At 44.6% G+C, this 26,316-nt stretch overlaps 1 protein-coding gene and 1 pseudogene across 1 annotated transcript; both read right to left on the reverse strand.

Moving 5' to 3' along the window:
- Nucleotides 1-9,788: 9,788 nt before the first annotated feature.
- LOC121303740 lies at nt 9,789-12,265 on the reverse strand (annotated as a pseudogene).
- Nucleotides 12,266-12,900: 635 nt separating this feature from the next.
- Nucleotides 12,901-24,770, reverse strand: LOC121303741 (homeobox protein SIX5-like). Its single transcript, XM_041234519.1, has 4 exons — nt 23,669-24,770; nt 20,723-21,173; nt 20,067-20,541; nt 12,901-18,294 (listed from the first exon to the last, which is right to left on the reverse strand). Exons 1-4 carry the CDS (start codon nt 24,469-24,471, stop codon nt 17,558-17,560), a joined length of 2,466 nt encoding a protein of 821 aa, XP_041090453.1. The 5' UTR covers nt 24,472-24,770; the 3' UTR covers nt 12,901-17,557.
- Nucleotides 24,771-26,316: the final 1,546 nt, after the last annotated feature.

The raw sequence follows: 26,316 nt of genomic DNA on the forward strand, positions 1-26,316 counted from the left end.
CGTTAGCTGTAGTATGAAACCCTTTTCATTCACATTGTGTAACAGTAGCGTTTTGATATTGTGATTATAATGAGGTTAGCCTGGGCTGTCAAAACACTCACTGGTGCACAAACGCGTCCTCATGGCCAAATTACTCAGGGGGTGCGTACTGGTTTCTGCTGGTCTGTTATAATGTACAGTGTTTCTGTTAGCCTTTGTTATAATGTACAGTGTTTCTGCTGGTCTTTCTTATAACGTACAGTTGTTTCTGCTGGTCTGTTATAATGTACAGTGTTTCTCCTGGTCTTTGTTATAATGTAAAGTTGTTTCTGCTGGTCTGTTATAATGTACAGTGTTTCTGTTGGTCTGTTATAATGTACAGCGTTTCTGTTGGTCTGTTATAATGTACAGTGTTTCTGCTGGTCTGTTATCATGTACAGTTGTTTCTGTTGGTCTGTTATAATGTACAGTGTTTCTGTTGGTCTTTGTTATAATGTACAGTGTTTCTGTTGGTCTTTGTTATAATGTACAGTGTTTCTGTTGGTCTTTTATAATGTACAGTGTTTCTGTTGGTCTTTGTTATAATGTACAGTGTTTCTGTTGGTCTGTTATAATGTACAGTGTTTCTGTTGGTCTGTTATAATGTACAGTGTTTCTGTTGGTCTGTTATAATGTACAGTGTTTCTGCTGGTCTTTTTTATAATGTACAGTGTTTCTGTTGGTCTGTTATAATGTACAGTGTTTCTTTTGGTCTGTTATAATGTTCAGTGTTTCTGTTGGTCTTTGTTATAATGTACAGTGTTTCTGTTGGTCTGTTATAATGTACAGTGTTTCTGCTGGTCTGTTATAATGTACAGTGTTTCTGTTGGTCTGTTATAATGTACAGTGTTTCTGTTGGTCTGTTATAATGTACAGTGTTTCTGTTGGTCTGTTATAATGTACAGTGTTTCTGTTGGTCTGTTATAATGTACAGTGTTTCTGTTGGTCTGTTATAATGTACAGTGTTTCTGTTGGTCTGTTATAATGTACAGTGTTTCTGTTGGTCTGTTATAATGTACAGTGTTTCTGTTGGTCTGTTATAATGTACAGTGTTTCTGTTGGTCTGTTATAATGTTCAATTGTTTCTGTTGGTCTTTGTTATAATGTACAGTGTTTCTGTTGGTCTGTTATAATGTACAGTGTTTCTGTTGGTCTGTTATAATGTACAGTGTTTCTGTTGGTCTGTTATAATGTACAGTGTTTCTGCTGGTCTCTTATAATGTACAGTGTTTCTGCTGGTCTCTTATAATGTACAGTGTTTCTGTTGGTCTGTTATAATGTACAGTGTTTCTGTTGGTCTTTGTTATAATGTACAGTGTTTCTGCTGGTCTTTGTTATAATGTACAGTGTTTCTGCTGGTCTTTGTTATAATGTACAGTGTTTCTGTTGGTCTGTTATAATGTACAGTGTTTCTGTTGGTCTGTTATAATGTACAGTGTTTCTGTTGGTCTGTTATAATGTACAGTGTTTCTGTTGGTCTGTTATAATGTACAGTGTTTCTGTTGGTCTTTGTTATAATGTACAGTGTTTCTGCTGGTCTTTGTTATAATCTACAGTGTTTCTGTTGGTCTTTGTTATAATGTACAGTGTTTCTGTTGGTCTGTTATAATGTACAGTGTTTCTGTTGGTCTTTGTTATAATGTACAGTGTTTCTGTTGGTCTGTTATAATGTACAGTGTTTCTGCTGGTCTGTTATAATGTACAGTGTTTCTGTTGGTCTGTTATAATGTACAGTGTTTCTGTTGGTCTGTTATAATGTTCAGTGTTTCTGTTGGTCTGTTATAATGTATAGTGTTTCTGTTGGTCTTTGTTATAATGTACAGTGTTTCTGCTGGTCTGTTATAATGTACAGTGTTTCTGTTGGTCTGTTATAATGTACAGTGTTTCTGTTGGTCTGTTATAATGTACAGTGTTTCTGTTGGTCTGTTATAATGTACAGTGTTTCTGTTGGTCTGTTATAATGTACAGTGTTTCTGTTGGTCTGTTATAATGTACAGTGTTTCTGTTGGTCTGTTATAATGTACAGTGTTTCTGTTGGTCTGTTATAATGTACAGTGTTTCTGTTGGTCTTTGTTATAATGTACAGTGTTTCTGTTGGTCTGTTATAATGTACAGTGTTTCTGTTGGTCTCTTATAATGTACAGTGTTTCTGCTGGTCTTTGTTATAATGTACAGTGTTTCTGCTGGTCTTTGTTATAATGTACAGTGTTTCTGCTGGTCTTTGTTATAATGTACAGTGTTTCTGTTGGTCTTTTATAATGTACAGTGTTTCTGCTGGTCTTTGTTATAATGTACAGTGTTTCTGCTGGTCTTTGTTATAATGTACAGTGTTTCTGTTGGTCTGTTATAATGTACAGTGTTTCTGTTGGTCTGTTATAATGTACAGTGTTTCTGTTGGTCTTTGTTATAATGTACAGTGTTTCTGTTGGTCTTTGTTATAATGTACAGTGTTTCTGCTGGTCTCTTATAATGTACAGTGTTTCTGTTGGTCTTTGTTATAATGTACAGTGTTTCTGTTGGTCTGTTATAATGTACAGTGTTTCTGTTGGTCTGTTATAATGTACAGTGTTTCTGTTGGTCTCTTATAATGTACAGTGTTTCTGTTGGTCTGTTATAATGTACAGTTTTTCTGCTGGTCTCTTATAATGTATAGTGTTTCTGCTGGTCTTTCTTATAATGTACAGTTGTTTCTGCTGGTCTGTTATAATGTTCAGTGTTTCTGTTGGTCTGTTATAATGTACAGTGTTTCTGCTGGTCTCGTATAATGTACAGTGTTTCTGCTGGTCTCTTATAATGTACAGTGTTTCTGCTGGTCTCTTATAATGTACAGTGTTTCTGCTGGTCTGTTATAATGTACAGTGTTTCTGCTGGTCTGTTATAATGTACAGTGTTTCTGTTGGTCTGTTATAATGTACAGTGTTTCTGTTGGTCTGTTATAATGTACAGTGTTTCTGTTGGTCTGTTATAATGTACAGTGTTTCTGCTGGTCTCTGTATAATGTACAGTGTTTCTGTTGGTCTCTTATAATGTACAGTGTTTCTGTTCTGGTCTTAGTTATAATGTACAGTGTTTCTGCTGGTCTCTTATAATGTTGTTTCTGCTGGTCTTTTATAATGTACAGTGTTTCTGTTTGGTCTGTTATAATGTAAGTGTTTCTGTTCAATGTTTCTGTTGGTCTCTTATAATGTACAGTGTTTCTGTTGGTCTGTTATAATGTACAGTGTTTCTGTTGGTCTGTTGTACAGTGTTTCTGTTGGTCTGTTATAATGTACAGTGTTTCAGTTATAATGTACAGTGTTTCTGTTGGTCTTTTATATAATGTACAGTGTTTCTGTTGGTCTGTTATAATGTACAGTGTTTCTGTTGGTCTGTTGTTATAATGTACAGTGTTTCTGTTGGTCTGTTATAATGTACAGTACAGTTTTCTGCTGGTCTTTTTATAATGTACAGTCTGCTGGTCTTTGTTATAATGTACAGTGTTTCTGTTGGTCTGTTATAATGTACAGTGTTTCTGCTGGTCTTTGTTATAATGTACAGTGTTTCTGTTGGTCTTTGTTATAATGTACAGTGTTTCTGCTGGTCTCGTATAATGTACAGTGTTTCTGCTGGTCTTTGTTATAATGTACAGTGTTTCTGCTGGTCTGGTATAATGTACAGTGTTTCTGCTGGTCTTTGTTATAATGTACAGTGTTTCTGTTGGTCTGTTATAATGTATAGTGTTTTTGTTGGTCTGTTATAATGTACAATGTTTCTGTTGGTCTTTGTTATAATGTACAGTGTTTCTGCTGGTCTTTGTTATAATGTACAGTGTTTCTGTTGGTCTCTTATAATGTACAGTGTTTCTGCTTCTGAAGGTTAGGCAAAAACAATCAGGTGAAAATGCAGGAGATCAGCAGCCATTGAAATTGTGATACTACTGAACTTTTATTAACACAATAAATCCTTGCTGTGCCAGTGTTATCAACCATCCTCAAAAACATCTCCATCCATGAAACACAGTCCTGGCTGTGCCAGTGTTATCAACCATCATTAAAAACATCTCCATCCACGAAACACAGTCCTGACTGTGCCAGTGTTATCAACCATCATCAAAAACATCTCCATCCACGAAACACAGTCCTGACTGTGCTAGTGTTATCAACCATCCTCAAAAACATCTCCATCCACGAAACACAGTCCTGACTGTGAGGGCACTATGTAAAAGGAGCAGAGTATCCTTAATCAAATTGCATGACAATTTATTCCTTAGGGTAGGTGGAAGTCAGTCATTTAGGAAGGGGGCTGAGCTACGGCACCCAGGCTCATTGACTCGGACGGGAAACGGCGCAGTATTCGAGGATTGGAGGAATGGATGCGCTTGTTAACCTAGGGGTCATCATTTATTATTTATAGATGTTTGCCATAAGGCTCTGGACATTGCATTTAACTTCAATAAACACCTTTGCCACAGTGCCCCATGACTGTGCTTTTACACTGCAAGATACATGGCAGCAAGACCCCTCATTTCTCCAAACATTCGAATCAGCGCTTTAGTGAAGGCTCTGCCAACAATATAAAACACCCGCCCCAGCACTGTCAACCGACTGCACTGCTACGAATACAACACGCAGTCTCGAATATGGAAGCACCTGCCAGCCGAGCGTCCCTGCATCAACAGCGGCATCGCCTATCTGTATACACTGCAGTGTACTGACCGAGTGTTGTTGAGATGGGGGCGAGGGCTCCTCTGGAGATACATTCACAGGAAAGGGGGGCTCAGCTGTTACAAGGGCTCAAACCATACAGCAATGATAAGGCCTTTGTTAATGTAGGAAATCAAAAGCACCAGTTTCAGTCACACAGAGAGTGGTGAGGGGATGGAATGGGCTGCCTAGTCATGTTGTTGAAGGAGACTCTTCTTCACACAGAGAGTGGTGAGGGGATGGAATGGGCTGCCTAGTCATGTTGTTGAAGGAGACTCTTCTTCACACAGAGAGTGGTGAGGGGATGGAATGGGCTGCCTAGTCATGTTGTTGAAGGAGACTCTTCTTCACACAGAGAGTGGTGAGGGGATGGAATGGGCTGCCTAGTCATGTTGTTGAAGGAGACTCTTCTTCACACAGAGAGTGGTGAGGGGATGGAATGGGCTGCCTAGTCATGTTGTTGAAGGAGACTCTTCTTCACACAGAGAGTGGTGAGGGGATGGAAGGAGTCATGTTGTTGAAGGAGACTCTTCTTCACACAGAGAGTGGTGAGGGGATGGAATGGGCTGCCTAGTCATGTTGTTGAAGGAGACTCTTCTTCACACAGAGTGGTGAGGGGATGGAATGGGCTGCCTAGTCATGTTGTTGAAGGAGACTCTTCTTCACACAGAGAGGTGGTGAGGGGATGGAATGGGCTGCCTAGTCATGTTGTTGGAGGAGACTCTTCTTCACACAGAGAGTGGTGAGGGGATGGAATGGGCTGCCTAGTCATGTTGTTGAAGGAGACTCTTCTTCACACAGAGAGTGGTGAGGGGATGGAATGGGCTGCCTAGTCATGTTGCTGAAGGAGACTCTTCTTCACACAGAGAGTGGTGAGGGGATGGAATGGGCTCTAGTCATGTTGTTGAAGGAGACTCTTCTTCACACAGAGAGTGGTGAGGGGATGGAATGGGCTGCCTAGTCATGTTGTTGAAGGAGACTCTTCTTCACACAGAGAGTGGTGAGGGGATGGAATGGGCTGTCTAGTCATGTTGTTGAAGGAGACTCTTCTTCACACAGGGAGTGGTGAGGGGATGGAATGGGCTGCCTAGTCATGTTGTTGGAGGAGACTCTTCTTCACACAGAGAGTGGTGAGGGGATGGAATGGGCTGCCTAGTCATGTTGTTGAAGGAGACTCTTCTTCACACAGAGAGTGGTGAGGGGATGGAATGGGTTATCCAGTCATGCTGAATCACTGGGGTCCTTTAAGACAAAACTTGACAAAGTTGAGAGATCAATCAGCTACCAGTAACCTTCTTATGTATTCCTGTAGAAAGTATTCAGGTGCCTTCATTTAATTGTGAAGCCCATTGTATTCACGACTGAAATAAATTCCTCTTGTATTGGAGACTAGGGTTTAAGGAAAACCAATTTGACAGCGTCCAGTATAAATCATGTATTTGATAATGTCTGGTCCTCTATTTGTGAACCTACTGTTTCATACCACTGGGCTGTGTGTGCAATATATTTTTTAAAAGTTTTTTGCGGTTTGTGTTTTTAAATGTCCTTTATATGATAATGCACTTCATCTGAAATGGCACGCTTCACAATGACTTCCTGTTGCAATTCAAGAGCTGAATTCAATTACAATACACGATGCAAGGCGGTCTTTACATTTGCGTGGCATTAACAGGACAGAGTGATGTTTAGTTGACTCCCAGTTTCTAAGGTCGACTGTCAGTGTGCTAGTGGTGATTGTGACAGGTGTAAGCACCAGGCAGGGGAGACACCTTCACTTACTGAATAAACACACACAAGCAGCACAGAGGAATCTAAAGCAAGCCCCGTCAGTGTGTTTTCAGCATTGTTTTATGGTTGTTCTCCACAGCACACTGGATGGTCAATTAGTTTTTCACAAACAAACCTTTATGCCCCTGGCTGATTCTGGATACGTCTCTATAGGTTTTCCCCCTCCTCAACTCTGAAAAAGCGAGGTTCACTTTGTCATGATGCTTTAAGATATGTTAGCATTTCAATAGATCCTGCCCAGATTGTAAAAAACACACAGCAAACCCTGTCTAATCCAGCCTCTTTACAGATCAATCACATTCGATTGAAATGAACGGAGTGATCCCCTCTACAATCCGGAACCCTTCTAGAATCCGGCATGATTCCAGAACACAGGCTCCTTCTCTTTTAATCAAGCACGTTGCGTGTATAATACATCCGAAGTAAAAGTTTTTATTTTTAAACTGAATTGAGAAAGCCAAATGAATACAAACTGGGATTACAAGCTGTGCCTGGACAGTGCTCCTACTGTGTGGATTGTAATAGAGTTTTAAAAGTGTGCAAATAGTTGGTTATTTCTACTTTGATTTTATTTAGGTACAGTAGCTATGCACTTATATATAATCCGGCACAACTCTCCGGTCCCAGCGATGCTGGATTAGACAGGCTCTACTGTGCTGCACATGTATTATAAAGTAGAACTGGGGCTTGAACGTTTTGTTTTTCATTTTGCAAATCTCTACCTCCCTTTAAATGTAATTAGTTATTGTTATCCTAGCTCTGCATCCAATAAAGAGATGACTAGTAATTAAAGACGATGTTTGTCTTTGCTACAAATCAAAGAGCGCGGACATAACAAACACAACGATAAACTTGGCGACTGCAAGAATGAAACGCAATTAGGATCTGTTTGAAATAAAAATTAAGTGAAACAGAATCAGTGTGCTGATGCTCGTACTCCTAATCGCTTTTAAGAATTATTCATTGCCAGGTATTAAACATATATGTTAGGTATTGTGTTGATTTCAGAGCAAGTGTTTTAAAAGGCGATTGGAAGAATATTTTGGCAGTGAAAGTGTCAGCACCCTGTATGAGAGGAAAACTGGTTTCCAGTCGGCTTTTAAAGAACCCAGTTACTCGATATTGATTGGTGCGCAGTTGTAAACTGAAGGAAGGACAGCTTTCGTTTTGAAATGGACATGTTAATGAATGGATTTGTTTAGTATTGGACGCTAAATACTTCTTAAATGCAACTCTGAGTATGAGTGTCAGCACCCTCTACTAACAATGCAACATCTTTAAATAAACGCTTTGACTAGAAAAATACTTTGTGAAAGACTCAGGCTCCAAACTTTTGTCAAAGCATTTCTGTCTTCATTCCAGCCCCTTCATCCCGTGAGTGCTGTGTGGCCCCATTAGCGCCACCTCCCAGGAGAGGCGGGTGGTGAGGGAGCTCCTCGTCTGAGCTGGGGTACCCCCCCCACTCCCAGGGGAGCCCAGCGGACACGCCCCTCTCTCACCCCCCTCCCTGCAAGACAGAGGATCAGGAAACAGCAAGGAGGAGTGACACATAGAAACACACTGAACACAGCAGCCCTACCACACAGACAGAGCAGGGGAACAAACACACTGAACACAGCAGCACTACCACACAGACAGAGCAGGGGAACAAACACACTGAACACAGCAGCCCTACCACACAGACAGAGCAGAGGAACAAACACGCTGAACACAGCAGCCCTACCACACAGACAGAGCAGAGGAACAAACACGCTGAACACAGCAGCCCTACCACACAGACAGAGCAGAGGAACAAACACACTGAACACAGCAGCCCTACCACACAGACAGAGCAGAGGAACAAACACTGAACACAGCAGCCCTACCACACAGACAGAGCAGAGGAACAAACACGCTGAACACAGCAGCCCTACCACACAGACAGAGCAGAGGAACAAACTCGCTGAACACAGCAGCCCTACCATTTTAAAGAGTTTTTTTTTTTGGTTTGGTCAGACTGCAGCTCGTAATATTCTTTGCAGATCCAGCTATAGATCCCGCTCGGTCCCTCCTCTGACTCCCTTTTCTAGCAAGATGCTGTTCAAGTGACATGTAAGGTGTGACTTGCAATGCTGAAGCGCTTTCTGATTTCATGCATTAGCTCCTTTTTTTAAATGTAACCAAAACTATGTTATTATGTCACATAAAATGTAACGCATTACCACATTCCGTTAATAGAACCATTACAGTGACACGTTCCTGATGTAATGAGATTACAGTGATGAGTGACATGTAATGCGTTACTCCCTGGCCCTGCTTATTGAGTTTCTACTGCTTTACCACACTTACACTCTGCTTTTACTATGGGACTCTTCTATAAGGGTGACATCAATGGCTTTACAAGAAGCAAAGTGATTATCTTCAATTGCAAAGTCAAGTAAAGGACGTCTCAATCGATCACCTGCCCTGACCCTGTTCTCTGGAGTAACCTTTCCCCTCTTCAATGAGAACCACAACGGACTGAAGAAAGACTGTTCAGGAATAGAAAACTAATAGAGCTGGATTTTAACTGGAGAGGGACAATACAAAAGTGTAAACAACAGAGTTATAGACTGTGAGCATCTGTGTATAGTGTGTATGAACAGCGAGACAGACAGACAGACAGGGAGACAGGCAGGCAGGCAGACAGACAGACAGGCAAGCAGGCAGACAGACAGACAGGGAGACAGGAAGGGGGGAGACAAGGAGACAGACAGGCATGCAGGGAGACAGACAGACAGACAGGCAGGCAGGGAGGGAGACAAGGAGACAGACAGGCAAGCAGGCAGGCAGACAGACAGACAGGAAGGGGGGAGACAAGGAGACAGACAGGCATGCAGGGAGGTAGGCAGGGAGGGAGACAATGAGACAGACAGGCAAGCAGGCAGGCAGACAGACAGACAGACAGACAGGGAGACAGGGAGACAGTGTGGCTCAGTATAATGTCTGCTATGCTACTGTGTGTGTTCTCTGTCATTCTCCAGTGGATCATTATTTACTAACTAGTCCAACAAAACAAAAACAACCCCCACACTAGAGCTGAATTCCTGAAGTGATGCAGTTTGAAAAGTGACCACTAGGAGGTGCAGCAGGGCTCCTCACCTGTCCCTGTCAGTGTCCCGCTCTCTCTCTCTCTCTCTCTCTCTCTCTCTCTCTCTCTCTCTCTCTCTCTCTCTCTCTCTATCAGGGCTCCTCACCTGTGTCCCTGTCAGTTCAGTGTGTCTCTCTCTCTCTCTCTATCAGGGCTCCTCACCTGTCCCTGTCCGTGTCCCGCTGTCTCTATCAGGGCTCCTCACCTGTCCCTGTCGTTGGCGGCCCGCTCTCTCTGCCGCCGGTTCTTGAACCAGTTGCTGACCTGTGTGGCGGTCAGCCCCGTGACTCCAGCCAGCTCCCGCTTCTCTCTCGGGGAGGGGTAGGGGTTCAGAGAGTAGCACTCCCTCAGGACATTGCATGACCTCTCCTGGGAGGGAGGGACAGAGGGAGGGGAGAGATAACTATAATAATAATAATAATAATAAATAATAATAAATAATAATAATAAAAATAAAAATCATTGCATTATATATAGAATTTTTATACACTGGAGGTTCAAAGTATGGTATTCAAGACTACAGCTATGGTCAAAAGTTTAGCATCACTCTTTAGAATCAACAAATATTGCTTCATAAAGTTGAATGAAACCTGCCGAATAATGTTGCATTAGCATATTGAATTACAGACTGCTTTGTGGTTTTCCACATACTTAACAAAAAACTGACAAAAAATGAAAAATGTGTAATTTCAAAATCTAACATGAAACACTGTTAGGATCATGGCTTCTGGTAGACTTTTCCAATATCATGTTGTAGTTTTTAAATTACGTGATGTTAAATAAAAGATTGAAATTATATTCACACTGTATTTTTTGTTTTTTGTTTTATTATGGCTCAATTCTAAAATTCTAGCTTTTGCAACACGTTTGTCCAGAGCTGTATTATTGACAGCAGGGTTGCAGTGAGTGAGCGGTCTGTGTGTGGTAGCGCAGGAAACAAATGCTCCGCCCCAGTCGTGGTGCTAAGCTGCACAGCACTTTGCATGTTGTCATGTTCAGACTGGGCTCGGCTGGCTCGCTCTCTCACCTGGTTTGCTAAACAGGGACTTGTGATCGGCAGCTGTTTTAAAAGCTTTGTTAAATAATCTCACAAAGCCAAAAGCAGCAGTTTCAGTGCGCAGCGTTGCTCAGGGCTGGGGATCACTGGACAGTTCTGCCAGTGCAGTGCTCTGATCCAGAGTATCAGAGAGACACAGCCGACTCGTATTCAACTGACAGACAGGTATCAGACAACACCGGAGACATTGAAGACATGCTTTTATATAGAGAGTTATATTAAATAATGAATGAAGGCAACAGCAGTCAGTTGTTAGGAAATGGAGAGATAGAGGAAGAGGCTGAGAAAAAGAGGGTGAGAGAAAAGAATGGAGGAGGAGTGTATGTATGAGACAGTGGGACAGAGAGATATAGAGGGAGGAGAGGGAGAGAAAGCAGAGAGGAGTGTATATGTGAGACAGGATCAGAGTGATAGAACAATAGAGAAAGGGACGGAGAGAAAGAGTGGACAGGACAGGGAGAGAGTGTGATAGAGAAAGGGATAGAGAGAGTGAGAGCGATGGAGAGTATGAGAGTGAGCCGGTACCTTGAAGCAGTTGCTGGTCTCCTCCCCGTCCCAGATGGTGGTAGGGGGTGCTTCCTGCGCACGCGGTGCTTGCCGACGGCCCTCAGCGGCCAGCCCCTCAGCCTCTCTGCCTGCAGGTAGTGTGCTTGGAGCCACAGCTGCTGCAGGGCGGGGTGGCTGTGGGGAGAGAAGGGCTGGCTCTGCAGCAGGCGGTACAGCTCCCCAAACTCCCCACAGTGAAATGCCAGCAGAGCCCGCGCCTTCAGCACGCTCTCGTCATGCTGCAGCCAATCACAGGCAGGCAGGGAGCACAGGAAGTGCCCCAGCCGCTCCATGCTGCCCCCTCTCTGCAGCACCTCACACACGTAGGTCACCTGCTCCGCAGTGAACACCAGGGGGGGGGCATCGCAGGCTCCAGGTTATGGGGGGGGGAGGGGGGTCTGTTTGGTTTCTTCTGTCTCTTCTTTGATCCTTCTTTTGAGTCCAGTGTTAGTTCAGGGTTTGTAGATCAAATAGGATCCAAGATTTTGTATTATTATTGGTTTATTTATGTGGTCAATAATATTGAAACAAAACTAATTTTACGGCTGTGCTGTCTTATTTACATTATTTACTTATAGGTGTGTTCTTTCAGGAGTGATACACAGAGTTCAATGTAGCTCACACAGAATCCAAGATCCACATTATTATCATCTCTCCTCTTTTCCAGCTGCTTCAGAGTAGCAAGCAGGACAACGACATCCAGAAAGAAGAGTCTGAGTTTGAGACACTGTTTGATTAGCTCAGTAGAAAAGGTAGTTTTGAACTGTAGCTGACTGCAGCTCAGTCCCACAGACAAGGAGAGAAACAAGCCCGATCCGACCGGATCAAACCTGCTGGCCCTTCTGAACTGGAACTGTGAGGTACAGACAGGCAGAAAGAGACAGACAGAGGCAGACAGGCAGGCACACAGAGAGAGACAGAGAGAAGCAGAAAGGCAGGCACACAGAGAGAGAGACAGAGGTGCAGACAGGCAGGCAGTCGGGTATAGCAGTGTCCCAGGCCGCCTCCCTCGTTCCTGGTTTCTGGTTCAGGCCCGTCGCTCCTCTTCGGTTCTCGCTCACTCATCTCCTCACCTCCCCTGCCTGCCGGGTGTTTATTGGATCCTGTCCCTGCGCTCCACTCCAGGCGCTGTTATGCAAAGCTGGATTTGACTGTGAAGTCACAGCATTGTCAGTCCATTCAGCACCCTGCAAACTGCCTTCCTCTCACGCTATGTACAGGGTGCTGAATGAACTGACAATACTGTGATTTCACAGTCAAATCAGGCTTTGCATGACAGCGCCTGGAGCAAGCCTGGAGTGGAACTTTCTTTGTTTTTTGTTGTTGGGTGCTTGGTGCGATAATAGCATTTAAAAATCCTCAAATTACATTCTAATTGCAGTTGGGGGATCTTACAATATCCCCCTCCCCTCACTCAGTCCTCCTCTCATTCTCCCTTCATAGTGAAATGAGGTCTGCAGAAAAGCAGCTTAATTAAGTTTAGGTCAACTGGACAGAGTCCCTCATATCAGTTAGATCACACAGATAAACGGATCGGTCTTGTATCGACAGATAAATATCTCGATATGGTAACATCTAATTAAAATAGTCTCACGCTCTCAGCAGTTCAGAGTCCAAGTGACTTGGTTTGTAGAGGTACACACACACACACGCACACGCACAGCCAGACACACAGACAGGCAAGGCTGTGTCTGGTAGTGTTTACTTTTTATTATAATAATACAGTAAATGGTTTAGAAAAATAAAATAACCTTTGAGTACAAAACTGGAAGACATAAAAATATTCACATTGTACCTCTTTCCCTTTGTTCAGAAACGGAAGCGGCTGGCTGATCTTTGGTGTCACGGTGCTGGGGGGGGGGGGGGTTGGGGAGCACAGCAAAGTATAAAAACAGGCAGGCAGGCAGAGCTCCATATGCAGAGAGAAAGCGAGGAATCATACACCTGAACACACCCTGTCTGTGGGTCAGGCCTGGGCCCCTCTCTCTATAAAAGAAGTGAGAAGCTTGTCTGTGCCTCTTAGCCCCCATCATCTGCAAATTTCTCAAAAGGACAAAATGCAAACCACTCGTTCAGGACACCAGTGTGAGCTGTGAACTGAAACCCGGAGTTTCTAGGTACAGATCTGAGACAGAGTGTTAGCTACGACAGTCAAACAATGCTGCATTCGAGACACTGGCTTCCTGTTTCAATATATACTGCTCACAAAAATCAAAGACTGTACAAGTGAAAACCCAATGTAATCGCTAATGTTCGGTAGTGAATTCGCTGAAAGGAATATTGCATCATTATTTTCACACAACAGTTAATAGCGGCTGGACCCCCTCTAGCAGCAACATGTCACGGCTGTGTCGGTGATTTCTGACTGTCTGGGTCAATACACTGGACCCAACACCTTGACAGAGTTGAGCCATTTCTATGTGATGTCTCAGCCCTGAATTGATGAGTCTTGTCTGCCATTGGTCACTTTTGGCCGCCCATTTTGAGGTCCATTGGCTGTCCGACCAGTCTGTCTGTACTTCATCCACAAACTGCTGACCACAGACTGCGCAATGTCCAATGCTTTCGATTCATGGCATCAGACAGGCGTGACTCCAGCTACAGCACTGAATTCACACAGTCAATGATCAGCAGGTACCTTGCACAGTTCTGTCTCAGGTGCCCTCATTTAACAGTGGGGCAGGTTTGCCCATTATGCTCAGCAGGGCAATGGTCTTGAAGCAGGGGCAATACACAAACTGTTTCATTTGAATATTTGACATTCTAAGAATATGCTTAACTTTTTGTGAGCAGTACATTTTATATCTGAGCTTGGGAGTTTTAATTCATTATTTTGGGGGGCGGGTGTGGTTAGTCATTTTCCTTAGGAGAGCACACACGAGATGAACTTGAACCCGCTATGGGGGCGGGTTGCAGTACCATGACTCTCTCATTCCTCTCAGCAAGATAGAAACGCTGCCGTCTGTCTGCCCCTTACAGGAGCGCTGGCTTTCACATCCGCCCCGCCTCTTACCGTCTGGAATACAGCTTGCTTTTGTTTTTTTTTTTATATATTATTGATCTCGAATTCCAGGGATTTGTGGATTTGAAAGCCTTGGTCCAGCCTCTTTAAAATTCGTTTGACCACCCACCTCCTCCCCATCATCCCCCTTTCCTTATAGAAATGTAACAGAGTAAACAGTGCACCCCACTTCATGGGACAGGGGGTGTGGAAGGCACTGATATTTACAGGAATATTCAGTTTCACTTACAAACAGAAACAAAATAACAACAACAACAACAATAATAATAATAATAATAATAATAATAATAATACAAAAATCCCTAGAAAGCTAGTTGGAAGTGTCTTTGCATAGTGCTGTTGATATTTACAGGTAGTGTTTGCTCCTCTCTAGTCCTACTGTAGTAAACGTGTGGACAGCTGAGAGAGACAGGCAGGATAAAGGAGTACAGGATTAAAATCACTGGGTCAATTGCAACAAACCAAAAGCAGCGTACTCTCTGGGGATGATCCCGTGGTTAGTACGGAGGACGATACTAAACCAGTATGCAAGTTAATACCAATTGCAACGAACCAAGCAGCTCAAGAGTCCCTAGCTGCATACTAACAATGTTCTCAATTGCAACGAACCTACAGTAACCGCTACTGCCCTCCTGGGTCAGCAAAGGAATAGCCGGGACTCAAGCCAGCGAAGTCCAGACTATAGGGCGCCTCCTGCACTCTACGTGAGATCTTCTCACTGGATGCGCCACTTGGAAGCCCTGATAAGCGGATGTTAATGTCCACGATTACAATAGCATATTTAAAATAAAATTCTTATAATAAAACGTGTACCATATTTTTTTTTTAATGTTTTTTAATTCATTTGCAGTGTATGCAGTATGGCTGTTATTCTACATTCACCCCCAATCATATCATCTTTCATTTTAACTGCAAACAAAGAGGAGAAAATTAAAAGATCTCAGGTCTGCCTTCTTGCTCTCAAAAGCCCTGTTTAGGATAACGATACCGATATATTGATAATGTTTGGCATCTTAACCATGTACACCTACTAACTAAATAATTCTACTAATGTACACATTTTTATTTAAGAAGGAACTACTGGATTGTTAAATTTTTATATTGTAGTCTTCCTTCACAGCATGGTTATGTCTTGTGACAAAAGTGTGCATTGCCTGTGTGTTGCCAGCTTGTCGACGGCAGGCCTGTCTCTCGTGTGCCCACCGCAAACTGCAAGGCGACATGCAGGCAATGAATGTGTTCCTGTTGCTGCCGGCGACAAAAATCGCCTGTGTGACCAGGCCTTAAAACATGTTCCTAAGTTAGTCCAGCAATGTCTGTAAACTAAAGACGTGTGGTATTGTACAAACTGGAACAAATATGAAAAATCCCAAAATATATTGCCAGCTTTATGAAACCGAGCCATAACCCTAACCAAACATGACATGAAATTATTTGAAATCTTCTGGGGAAAAAAAAAAAAAAAAAAAAAAAAGACCTCCGTACTACATCTACAAGTTTGTTGCAATTGACTCACCGTGACTGATCTGAACTGTGAAAACACACAGAGCACAGACACACACACACACACACACACACGGTCTGCTTCTCTAATGTAATTTGCATAACAGACTTTTCCAAGGTTAGTCGAGAAACACTTTGCAACTGACAGCAGCCACACACACACGGACAGACACGAAGACAAGCAAACAGAGATTCCTTTAAAATGGGAGATTCAATCAAACAATGCAGGGAGACCGTGTCCCGCTGCGCACTCGAGTAAAACGAATCGGAAATGTCCCAACCCAGTCTCTCCCATTGACCTTGTGGGACGGTATGCTAGCTGTCTCGCTCGCTCATTAAAATCTCTTGCGTGAATCTGAAGAGGGGTCGAGGATCTGTTTAGGGACATCAACATTTTTTTAAAGCAAGAAAACCAAGGGCACTGAGTAGTAGTGGGGGAGCCAGTGTTAATCTGGACTGTGCTAAACCCTGCATTGGGGTCTGTAGTGCTAATCCCAGATTATCCAATGTTAATCTGGACCCTAATCCTATTGTGTAAAAGGACCTCTTTAGCTCATATCTATTGAAATGGACCTTTGTCAGTGGTGGCAGCTCTCGCTCATATTCACTGCCCATCAGGACAGACAACAACTCCTCTCCAGTTTATGCTTCCAGGTCCTTTTCAATAGGATGCTGTGAAACAGGTTTTGCTAAATCTCAGATTTCCCACTCTAAATCCATACATGATCAATCATTTTTAATTTATATAACAGGTCCCTTTCAAAGAGGCTTTGCTAATCTCGTATGCTCGCCGTTACTCCAGATTGAAACCCCATCGCGATTACAACCCAGACCTGCAGAGATGAACACTGCAGTGAAACAGGTTTTGCTAATCTCAGATTATCTGACGTTAATCTCGACCATAATCGTATTTGTGTAAAGAAACACCTTTCATGTACACTCCTGTGATCCTTTTCAATGGATTCTGTCCTTTATAGTGTAGTGGCAGCTCCTACTCTGCCCAGCTCCCCACTGTCCAGTTTATATATCCACATCCTTTTGGAAGGGACTGTAGTGAAAAGGTTTTACTCATTTGAGATGCACACAGTAAATCCGTGCTGAAATCCCCTGTGACAGGGAGTCCTCTTTGGATTGTTACCCAGCTCTGCAGAGATGGAGACTCTAGCGAAACAGGTTTTGCTAATCTCAGATTAAACGCTGTAAATCAGGATTCAGATCCGTACATGATGAATCCTCTTCAGTTCACATGGCCAGGTCCTTTTTAATAGTCATTTACATTGTTGTGGCTAGTGCGACAAGAACCGACTTATTGAGATCGAGTTCCACAGGTGAGGGTCGCTGGTGTTGATAGGGCTAATTTACCATCCCAAGTGAAACAAGTGAAGAAACAGCTGCTTGGGTTTGTGTGGATTTCTGTTCTCCACAGAGCAAGAAAAGCAGAGATCACCACAAACCCAAGCAGCTGTTTCTTCACTCTGAACCTCTGACACCAGTGACTCTCACCTAATTGTCAGCATCTGATTTCTGTGGAGAGCTTCATCCTGCTAATCGATTCATGCAGCACTACTGCTGGCCGCTCTCGTTCATCTCAGACACTCGCGCTTAATCTGGATTATAATCCCAACACCACAGAGACTTTTCTTCAGTTCACATCCCCAGGTTTATCCAATGTCAGTCCGGACTGCAATCCCATGGATAAGTGTGAAGAACTCGCCAATCTCCCGACGAAGGAATATCTGTTCAGTCCCCACCCCTGGGGCCCTCTCAATGGAAACTGCACTTCAAAAAGCTAATCCCAGATAAAGTCCAGTCTGGGTGGAGACGTCTCCCTCCTACAGCCCCAGATCCACGTCGACAGGGACAGGCTGCAGCTGAGTGAGCACCTTGGCATCGCACTCCATGTCTTCAGGCTCCTCTGCACCCCCCAGGAGTAATTCCTCCCCCCCAGCCAGGCTCAGCAGACCCCTGGGCTCTCCCTCATGCTCATCCTCACCCTCACCCACACCCAAGTGATCCCCCTTCTTCAGCTCCAACACAGCAGCAGCACCAGGCTGGGAGGAGGGGAAAGAGTTGGGCAGGCTCCACACTACCTGGGGCAGCTGGGAGGAGGGGGCAGAGCTGGGTAGGCTCCACACTACCTGGGGAAGCTGGGAGTTCGAGACTGGGAGGTGGTGGTGGTGGCTGATGGTGCTTACTGGGGTGAGAGGTGCCCCCAGTCCAACGGCAGGGCTAGGAGGGGGGAGTGTGCAGGGAGCTCCGGCAGGGTACAGGCTAGCAGAGTTTATGAAGGTGACGGAGCCGTCTGTCTGAAATGCTGAGACAGAGGAGGGGCTGGAGTAAGAGGAGGAGGGAGTCAGAGAGATCACCCCAGAGACGGGGGCTGGGCTCGGGGAGAGGACCGGGGTGAGGAGGAGACCCCCGGAGCTTGGCTCCTGTTTGAGGGGCAGGGCAGGGGAGGGGAGCAGCATCCCAGCGGGGAAGGTGGCAGTCAGGAGGAGCTTGCCAGGCTGGAAGGACACGCCCGTCAGGAAGGTGCTGCCCCCTGCTGGGTTGCTCAGAAGAAGGTTACCTGGAACAGCAAGGGAGAGGAGACTGAGGCTAACGTACAGGCCAGTGCCTTCATTAGGGTCATGAAACTAAACTGAGTCAAGCAGACAAGCGTTTGGGCTCTAATGGGAGAGCTAGATTCTGTTTGATTTAATAAACGCTTAAACATATATAGTTTAAACATTAAAATAAAAACTTTCTGAAAAGGGGGTAGTACGCGCCCCCCTCGATTTGTAGTCTCATCAGCAGGAGAAAACTGGAAGTCTGCCATCTTGGTGGAAGTGCATTGGCTGTAAGGGCTCTGAACATTTTAAAATAAATAGCTTTCTATAAATTAATTGCCTATAAACAGGTACTTTTCTACTTTTCTTAAATGCAATTGAAACCTGTTAATCCATTTGTGTATCTCAATCACAACCGAGAAACCCGTTAATAGTAAAATTGGTTTAATTTACTTTTTATTTTCTGTGAAACCACTAAATAGGCTTTTAAATGGCGAGTCTTACTTTTTCATTGAAATGCCAAAGCGACTCCTCTTTATTAATTTAAATACAGTTACTCGTCATAACAGTGTGTCCAGCAAAATGCTTTATTGTTCATTCTAGCTTTAACCGTTCATTAACATGTTGTGATCTCGTCTGTACGTGAAAAATAAAGGCTTGGTCTATTTAAAAGCCCATGAAAACAACTAAATTAAAATAAATTATTCAATTAAGCCCTATATATAAATAAATGCATAAAAATAGTGAAACAATATTAGCATTGGGGTACGATAAGGTTCTGTTTGGATTCCAGGGCGAGAACATTGATTTCATTACAGAAATGTTATACAGTGTCATTATTCAAAATAGGGCTACAATCCAAATCGCTAATCTATCCTACTTACTGTATTGAAGAAACAAGAACTTCACACCAAACTGACTTTATCCCAAGTACAGTATCACACCAAATCATAATTATCTGACTGACAGTCAGATAAAAAAGACCAAAAAATAACATAATAGAAGCAATCTTCTGTTTAAAACAAAACAAAAAAACCAACCTATTAACATCACGAGTCTCTGTCACAGAATAGCAAAAAAGAAATAAACACAGCCTTCTGTAATCCGCTCAGCAAAAGACATTCAAGTTGAAATTGGTTGCACGCCGTTTGCGATCATCTCAATAATCAACCGTGTTATGTTTTCAGCCCTAATTTTATCCACATTTTCTAACAATTATTTTCAAAGCAAAAATGATGACAATGGAATGCAGGGTTTTCTAACACAACACATTGTTCAATTTTTTTGTCGTATTATATTTAAGGGAAGGCAAGTTTATTTTTCCGTTAAAAGTGCTCCCGGCTATAACGCCCGGCTGTACAGAATTCCTGGGGAGAACCCAGCTCCTCCATGCTAGATACATTGGGAGGGGAATGAGAATGATGCCACATGACAAAGGTAGGAAGCAATCAAAAATTTTAAAAAACCGAGTAGCTTTTATTTGCACACACCTGCTTCTTAATATGTGACCTGTACATTTTTTATGAAGTTTAAACGATTAAGAAAAATTAAAAACGTTTAAACACTTCATTAACGTTTAAGCTCTAAACTATTTACACCCCTAGGCTCTGGTGCCTTCACCAGGATTAGGAAACTACACCGAGTCAAGCATTTAGGCTCTAGTGCCTTCATCAGTGTTACTGAAACTAGCAGAAACTGAGCGCTTCAGTTCAGGCCTTCATCAGTGTTATTGAGATTCAACTAGAGTCAAGCGAACAAACAGGGAGGGAGGGAGGAGGGAAGGGAGACTCACCTTGAGCCCCAGAGGACAGCTGGAACAGGCCTGGGTTAATGAGCTGCACCCCAGCAGAGCCTCCACCGGGTAACTGGAGAGGACTGGGAGTGCTGGGAGCGCTGGCCAGGATCTGCAGAGTGCCAGCAGGGGAGGAGAGAGAGACAGTCTGGGAGCAGGGCACCACCTGTGGCAGGAAGAGGGGAGTGGAGGGGGAGGAGGAGGAGAGCGGGGTAGAGGGGGTGGAGGAGAAGAGAGCGGGAAGGGAGACGGGGACGATCTGCGAGGGGGTCTGTGGCAGTGTCTGGAGGGTGTGGAGGGTCTGGGGGGGTCCCAGGGTGGGAGTGTGGGGGGCTTCCTGCTCGCCCTGGAGCCCCGCGGTGAGATGGAAGCTCTGGGGCTGGCCGAGGAGCGCAGGGCTGACTGGGGCTGCCGGGACAATCTGGGCGCAGGGGGAGGAGGAGGATGAGGGCGGGAGCTGGGAGACAGGAATGCCCTGGATCGATCGAGGGGACTACCTGCGGGAGGGACAGCAGGTACAGCCCAAGTGGCCTCTCACCGTCGACGTGATGGCACCGACCTGACCCCTCGGGACCCGCTGGGCGTGTCCACAGGTCTCCAGAACTCAACGGGTCGACCTGACACTTTCCATCCCCAGGTAGGGGTGACAGTCAGGGTGCTGGAGGGGAGGGGGAGGAGGAGGAGGAGGAGGATGTGGGGGTGGGGCTCTGCATGCCCGTCTGTAGCACTTCTATCTCAGGGTGTCCCCCGTTCTGGAGGCCTGCGGGGCTGTGCTCCCTGAAGGAGGTGGCTGGCAAGCCCTTGCCCTCCCCAGCAGTAAGCAAGAGCGTGGACAGTGGGGCCTCTGCCTCAGGTGGCCTGGCTCTGTTCAGCAGCAGGGGGTTGTCGACGGGGCTGAGGGTGAGGGTCTGCCCCTCCGCCAGGGCCAGCCCGTTGATGATCACCCCCCCTGGACCCCCGTTCAGCACCAGAGGCTGGGCCCCAGGCCCCAGGAGGCCCCCGTTCAGCAGGATGTGGCCCGCGCTGGTCTGGAGCACTGGGAGTGTTGGGAGCTCCTCCGCCCCCCGGCTGGACTCGTCCTCTGTGCTGGGATTGCCGTCTGACTCACTGTGGAAAGAGAGAGGGAGACACTTAAAACAGGCCCCAATGCATGTCAACAGTTAATATACACTGTCCACCCTGTCTCTTTCATCAATTAAAATGCACTATCCACCCTGTCTCTTCTACCAGTTAACATGCACTGTCCACACTGTCTCTTCCATCAGACACTGGCATCTTAAAGATTATTATATTTTTCGACTTTAATAATTCCATTCTCCTTGATGTCCATTTCTCTTAATTCTGTGGTAATTTCTGCGTGAACGAGACAGTGACAGTCTGACAGCCTCTCCTTCGTAACGACATGTTGTGTACAGAAACAAAGGCAGCTCCCTCAGAGAAACTGTCAGTTTGAGACAACAAGGCAATTCTATCTTTGGAGAAAGGGGGGAGTTTGCGCAGAAACTACAGGAATATAGAATGGGCAATGTACTCTTCATGGTGACACCCCCCCCACCCCACTCCCCCAGAATGAAATAAATACACTTGGGCAGCTGTATTGGATTTACCTCTGTATCATGTATAAAGGGTTTTGCAGCCTCGCAAACAATAAACTTAATATGCACAAACGTGATAATCCATTGCACGGCAGTGAGACTCTCAAAATTGTGAAAAACAGGGAGTTTCACAGGTAAACCCTGAGACTTGATAATCAGACTACCTACTGTACAATACAGTGTAAGAGAAGTGCTATGGTAAAATATGTTTGAAACATACAAAATATACGATAGCACTAATCATTTTAATTTCGAAAACTGAGCACCGTCCGCACCTCCCCCCTGCAGCTCGTTTCAGAGGCAAACCTTTAATTTCTTCATTCGCCATCAGGACAGCAAAGCGTGCTGTATTGAAAGAAATGTCTTGCAATCCCTCTGTTAGGAATTTTTGGGGGATTTTCAATCAAATATAAACAAGTAGCTATGGTGACGTCGCCAGAACATTATGCAAATGAGTACCACTGAAGGTTCGAAGCTTCCTTCGGTAATGTGTTCTGAACCTTCGAAGGTCAAAACGTTTCTTTCTCTCGTGCTTCTGGTGCTGTGGTGCATTATCCATGTTTTATTCAAAATGTTCTTCCCTGCAGTGGGAGGGCTCCAAAATAAGTTGCATAAACAGGAAATTTTAAGAAGCCATTTACAATAAGCGTCTGCTAAACTTGGGCGGGAACACATAGAATTATTATTGTTATTATTATTATCGATCGTAAACTTCTGGCCACAGCTGTATTACACTCTGGGCAGAAGAGAATTACAGTGTGAATTTAGCAATGACTTGCAGTTCAGGGAGAAAAAATGTCTAACATACATTTCACACCAACTGGTATTCCCAAATATTAGATAACTAAGATTATATATCCTAATGCTTACTGTCAGTCTTTGTTGAAGTTACCCATACTTTTGCATGAAAATAAACATATTTTAGGGTGGGAAGAATTGATTCCAGCTAATCGTTGACTTATTATTGTGTTTGTATTATTACATCAATAGCACCAGTCTTATTATTAATAGCAGTAGTAGTGTTGTTAGTAGTCCTAATAGTTAAAGGACGGAAATAAGACTCCTGTTGCTAAGTATTGTCACCAATTCCATATTTAGTAGGAGTTTGCTTAGTGTGTAAGAACTCATCTTGAAACCAGGAATGGATCAAAATGCTATGCAATTGGAGTCTTATTCCCATAGCTGTAATGCCATCATTATAAACTGCGTCCCCAGTTAAATCGTAGCAGTCGACGCTGTGCAGTCACCCTCCCTCCCCGCGTCCCCTCTACGGGGGGGCGCGGTGTCAGCTTTCTCGGCCCGGCTCGCCTCGTTCACAAGCTGAAGGCAGAAACATGACCCGGGCCGGGACAGCCGGCTCACATTTCACAACATCAGGACACGTTTGCTCTTAATACAACGACACAGCTTGCGACTCGCCCGCGGTAACATTGCGAGCGCAGCCAGGCAGCGTGGCTATCCCAGCAGGCAAACACGAAGACAAAGTGTTTAAATACACGGGAGTGGGGTGACACACTGGCGAAACTGGGGGTTTTCATATATATTTAATAGGAGAGTGACCTGGAGGGGTTGAGGCACATATCTGCTCTGCTTTTAATAATACCAATGATAAGAATCGTGTTTATTTTAAACAGGCAACAAGAATCGTGAAACTGTTCAGCCTCCTCCGTTTAAACTGCCGGTGGCTTGTGTTGTTAATTGTAACTACAGCAGTGTACACACACTTAAAGCATTCTTCACAATTATATATATATATGTGTGTGTACTACTTCCCAATAGTTTTCTTTTATTTCAGATATGTCCGTTTGTAGTCAGTTTCTTTTAATAAAGGCTCTTACACACGGTGTTAATGCACAGCAGTGTTACAGTTTATTTTTTGTACTTTAAAAGTACAAGTTGTGGGTTCTGTTTTGCGCCACTGATGTGTATCGATCGGTTTGTTAATTTCAATATCATTCAACAGGGGGGGTGCGCGACCTGCCCTCGCCCCTCTCTTTGTTTCCTTACCTTTTGCTGTTGGCCCCCGAGGGCGTGCGGTCCCGCTGCCGCCGGTTCTTGAACCAGTTGCTGACCTGCGTGAGGGACAGCCCGGTGGCTCTGGCCAGGTTGCGCTTCTCGTCCGGGGTCGGGTACCTGTTGCTCTTGTAGCAATCCTTGAGCGCGTTGCGGGACCTCTCCTTGAAGCAGTACACCGTCTCCTCTCCGTCCCAGATGGTTTTGGGCAGGGGGTACTTCTTGCGGAGACGGTACTTGTCCACGGCGCCCAGGGACCGGCCCCGGGACCTTTCTGCCTCCTTGTAGCGGGCTCGCAGGAACAGGTCCTGGAGAAACGCGTGGTTGGCTGCCTGGAAGGGGTGGCTTTCCAGGAGCGCGTACAGCTCCTTGAACTCCTCCTGGTGGAAAGCCACCAGCGCCCGGGCCTTGAGCAGAGTCTCGTTGCCACGTAGCAGCTCCTCGGAGAGGGGGACGGCGGAGAGGAACCGGCCCAGGCGCTCCACATTGCCCGCTTGCAGCAGCGCCTCGCAGACGCACGAAACCTGCTCCGCGGAGAAACTCAGCCCGGAGGAGCTCTGCAGAGTCTGCAGCAGCCGCTCCGAGGCCTCGTCCAGCGACCCCGCCGCCTGGTCTGGGGGGCTCCCGGGGTCCGCGGCGGCTGGCTCTGCTGAAGGACTCTCTTTCTGGGCTGCAGGCTCCAAAGGAAAGGAAGCCATTTTCAGCCGAAGTTTTTTTTTCTTTTTTTTCCTAAGTTCCTCCCCTCCCAGCTTGTGAGTGTCTGTGTGTTTTTGAAGTGACTGAAACGTCACGCCCATGGTTTCCAAACTTTGCAAACTCGTCTCCCCGGCTGGGGCGAGAAAAGTTTATGAGATTGCAAACCACGGTGGTGATGCAGACACTGACTGTTTTAAGTTTAATGGTTTTCCACCTACACCTCGCTTGTGCCTGCGATTATTTGGGGGTATAATCTTAATCGTTTTGTAAACTTTTATTGATTTTATTTTTTATATGAAATTGTGATAAACTACTGCATGTACAACATCACAGGACGTGGACAGCAGCCCATCAGTTCACTGCTGATGTAAGGTACTCTACGGAGCTGTAATTTATAGAATAAAGTTTTTAAAAAAATCTGTAAATATATTATCTTTGTAAAATAAATTAGTGCATACATTACACAAAAGCTTTATATATAGTTATATAGTAAACCGAGCTGCACTCACACCCGTTCGTTGTCCCCTAAGAAACAGAGGCGGTGCACAGAAATGGACTTTAAAAGCGCTTGCGCGCTACTTTAATACACAACAACAACATGAAACAAACGAAAATAAGCCCCTAGCTCGTTTCAAGCACTAACTAAACGTTTGATGCAGGTCCCTGACTAACTCGCAGGACGGCGAAGCCGTTTACCTGGTATAAAACAGAGCAAACAAAACCCCACACGTTGAACTCAAAATACACCACAAAACAAAGGCTTCACACAGTATCTCTGAGGACTACGACACACAATCGGGCTCGCCACACAGCAGCCTCGAGCAGACTGACTGCACACTTTTGAAACCCTGCACCTGGCATTAATTTGCAATAATTACCAGCTGCGGGTGATAATTAAAACAATAATTAAAATTTTACAATTAAACCAAAACGTGCATACATACATATTTTTAGGCAGGGAGGAATTTAACCCTCTCCCTGCTCACTATATACAGTTACTTGGACTTAATTTTAGCTAGTTATAGTAACGTATCACTTCGAAAAATTATAACTGCAGTTACAAAGTTACTTCTCAGGCTCGGTTTACATTTTACAGGGATGTTTTTTCAGTTTGGTCAGAGTGCAGCTTGAAATATTCTCTGATGGTCCAGCTATCGAACCCACTCCTTCCCTCCCCTCACCTCATGTGATTTCTGTGCAGAGCTCCCTCTAGTTTGTAATGTTTGGGTTTCTTTGCCTGCAGGGGGTTTTGAAGTTGAGCTCAGACTTGCCACCAGTACTGTGTGTTGTTTTATTCTGTTTATTGGATTATTTATCTTTGTTTCTTCCTGTTTCTTGCCCCTGGATATTTGGCCTGGTTAATAAAGCCACACCACCATAGCAGGGCAAGCCTGAACAAGGTGGCATTTCAAACGATTCAAAACCTCTTTCTGATGTGTGCGGCCGAGGCCTTTGCAGCCCATAAATCCATTACAATGGCTTGCTGAAGTATCTCTGTACAACTCCACAGATAAGCACCCCTATTTAGAACACACAAGATTTCAATGAGCAAGACACAGCACAGCCGCTTATCAGTGTCCCTCAAAAAAGCACACCAATGTGTAATAAAGCACAGTGAAAGCATGGTAAACCATAGGGAAGCATTGTAAAGCACAGAGAGGTCTGGTAAACCATGGGGAAGCATTGTAAAGCACAGAGAGGTGTGGTAAAGCATAGGCAAGCATTGTAAAGCACAGGGAGGTCTGGTAAAGCATAGGGAAGCATTGTAAAGCACAGAGAGGTCTGGTAAAGCATAGGGAAGCATTGCAAAGCACAGAGAGGTGTAGTAAACCATATGGAAGCATTGTAAAGCACAGAGATGTGGTAAAGCATAGGGAAGCATTGTAAATCACAGGTATGGTAAAGGACACGGAAGCATTGTAAAGCACAGAGAGGTATGGTAAAGT

This window comes from Polyodon spathula, chromosome 35, assembly GCF_017654505.1.
Source record: "Polyodon spathula isolate WHYD16114869_AA chromosome 35, ASM1765450v1, whole genome shotgun sequence".
In the NCBI taxonomy this organism is placed as follows: Eukaryota; Metazoa; Chordata; class Actinopteri; order Acipenseriformes; family Polyodontidae; genus Polyodon; species Polyodon spathula.

Excerpts from the sequence above, each read along its gene's own strand:
- LOC121303741 (XM_041234519.1), bottom strand. The coding sequence starts at position 24,471 with ATGGGCGTGACGTTTCAGTCACTTCAAAAACACACAGACACTCACAAG. Across the intron at positions 21,174-23,668 it reads TCGGGGGCCAACAGCAAAAG|TGAGTCAGACGGCAATCCCA; the intron begins GTAAGGAAACAA and ends CTCTTTCCACAG. Across the intron at positions 20,542-20,722 it reads CCTCCCCCTCCCCTCCAGCA|GGCATTCCTGTCTCCCAGCT; the intron begins CCCTGACTGTCA and ends CGATCGATCCAG.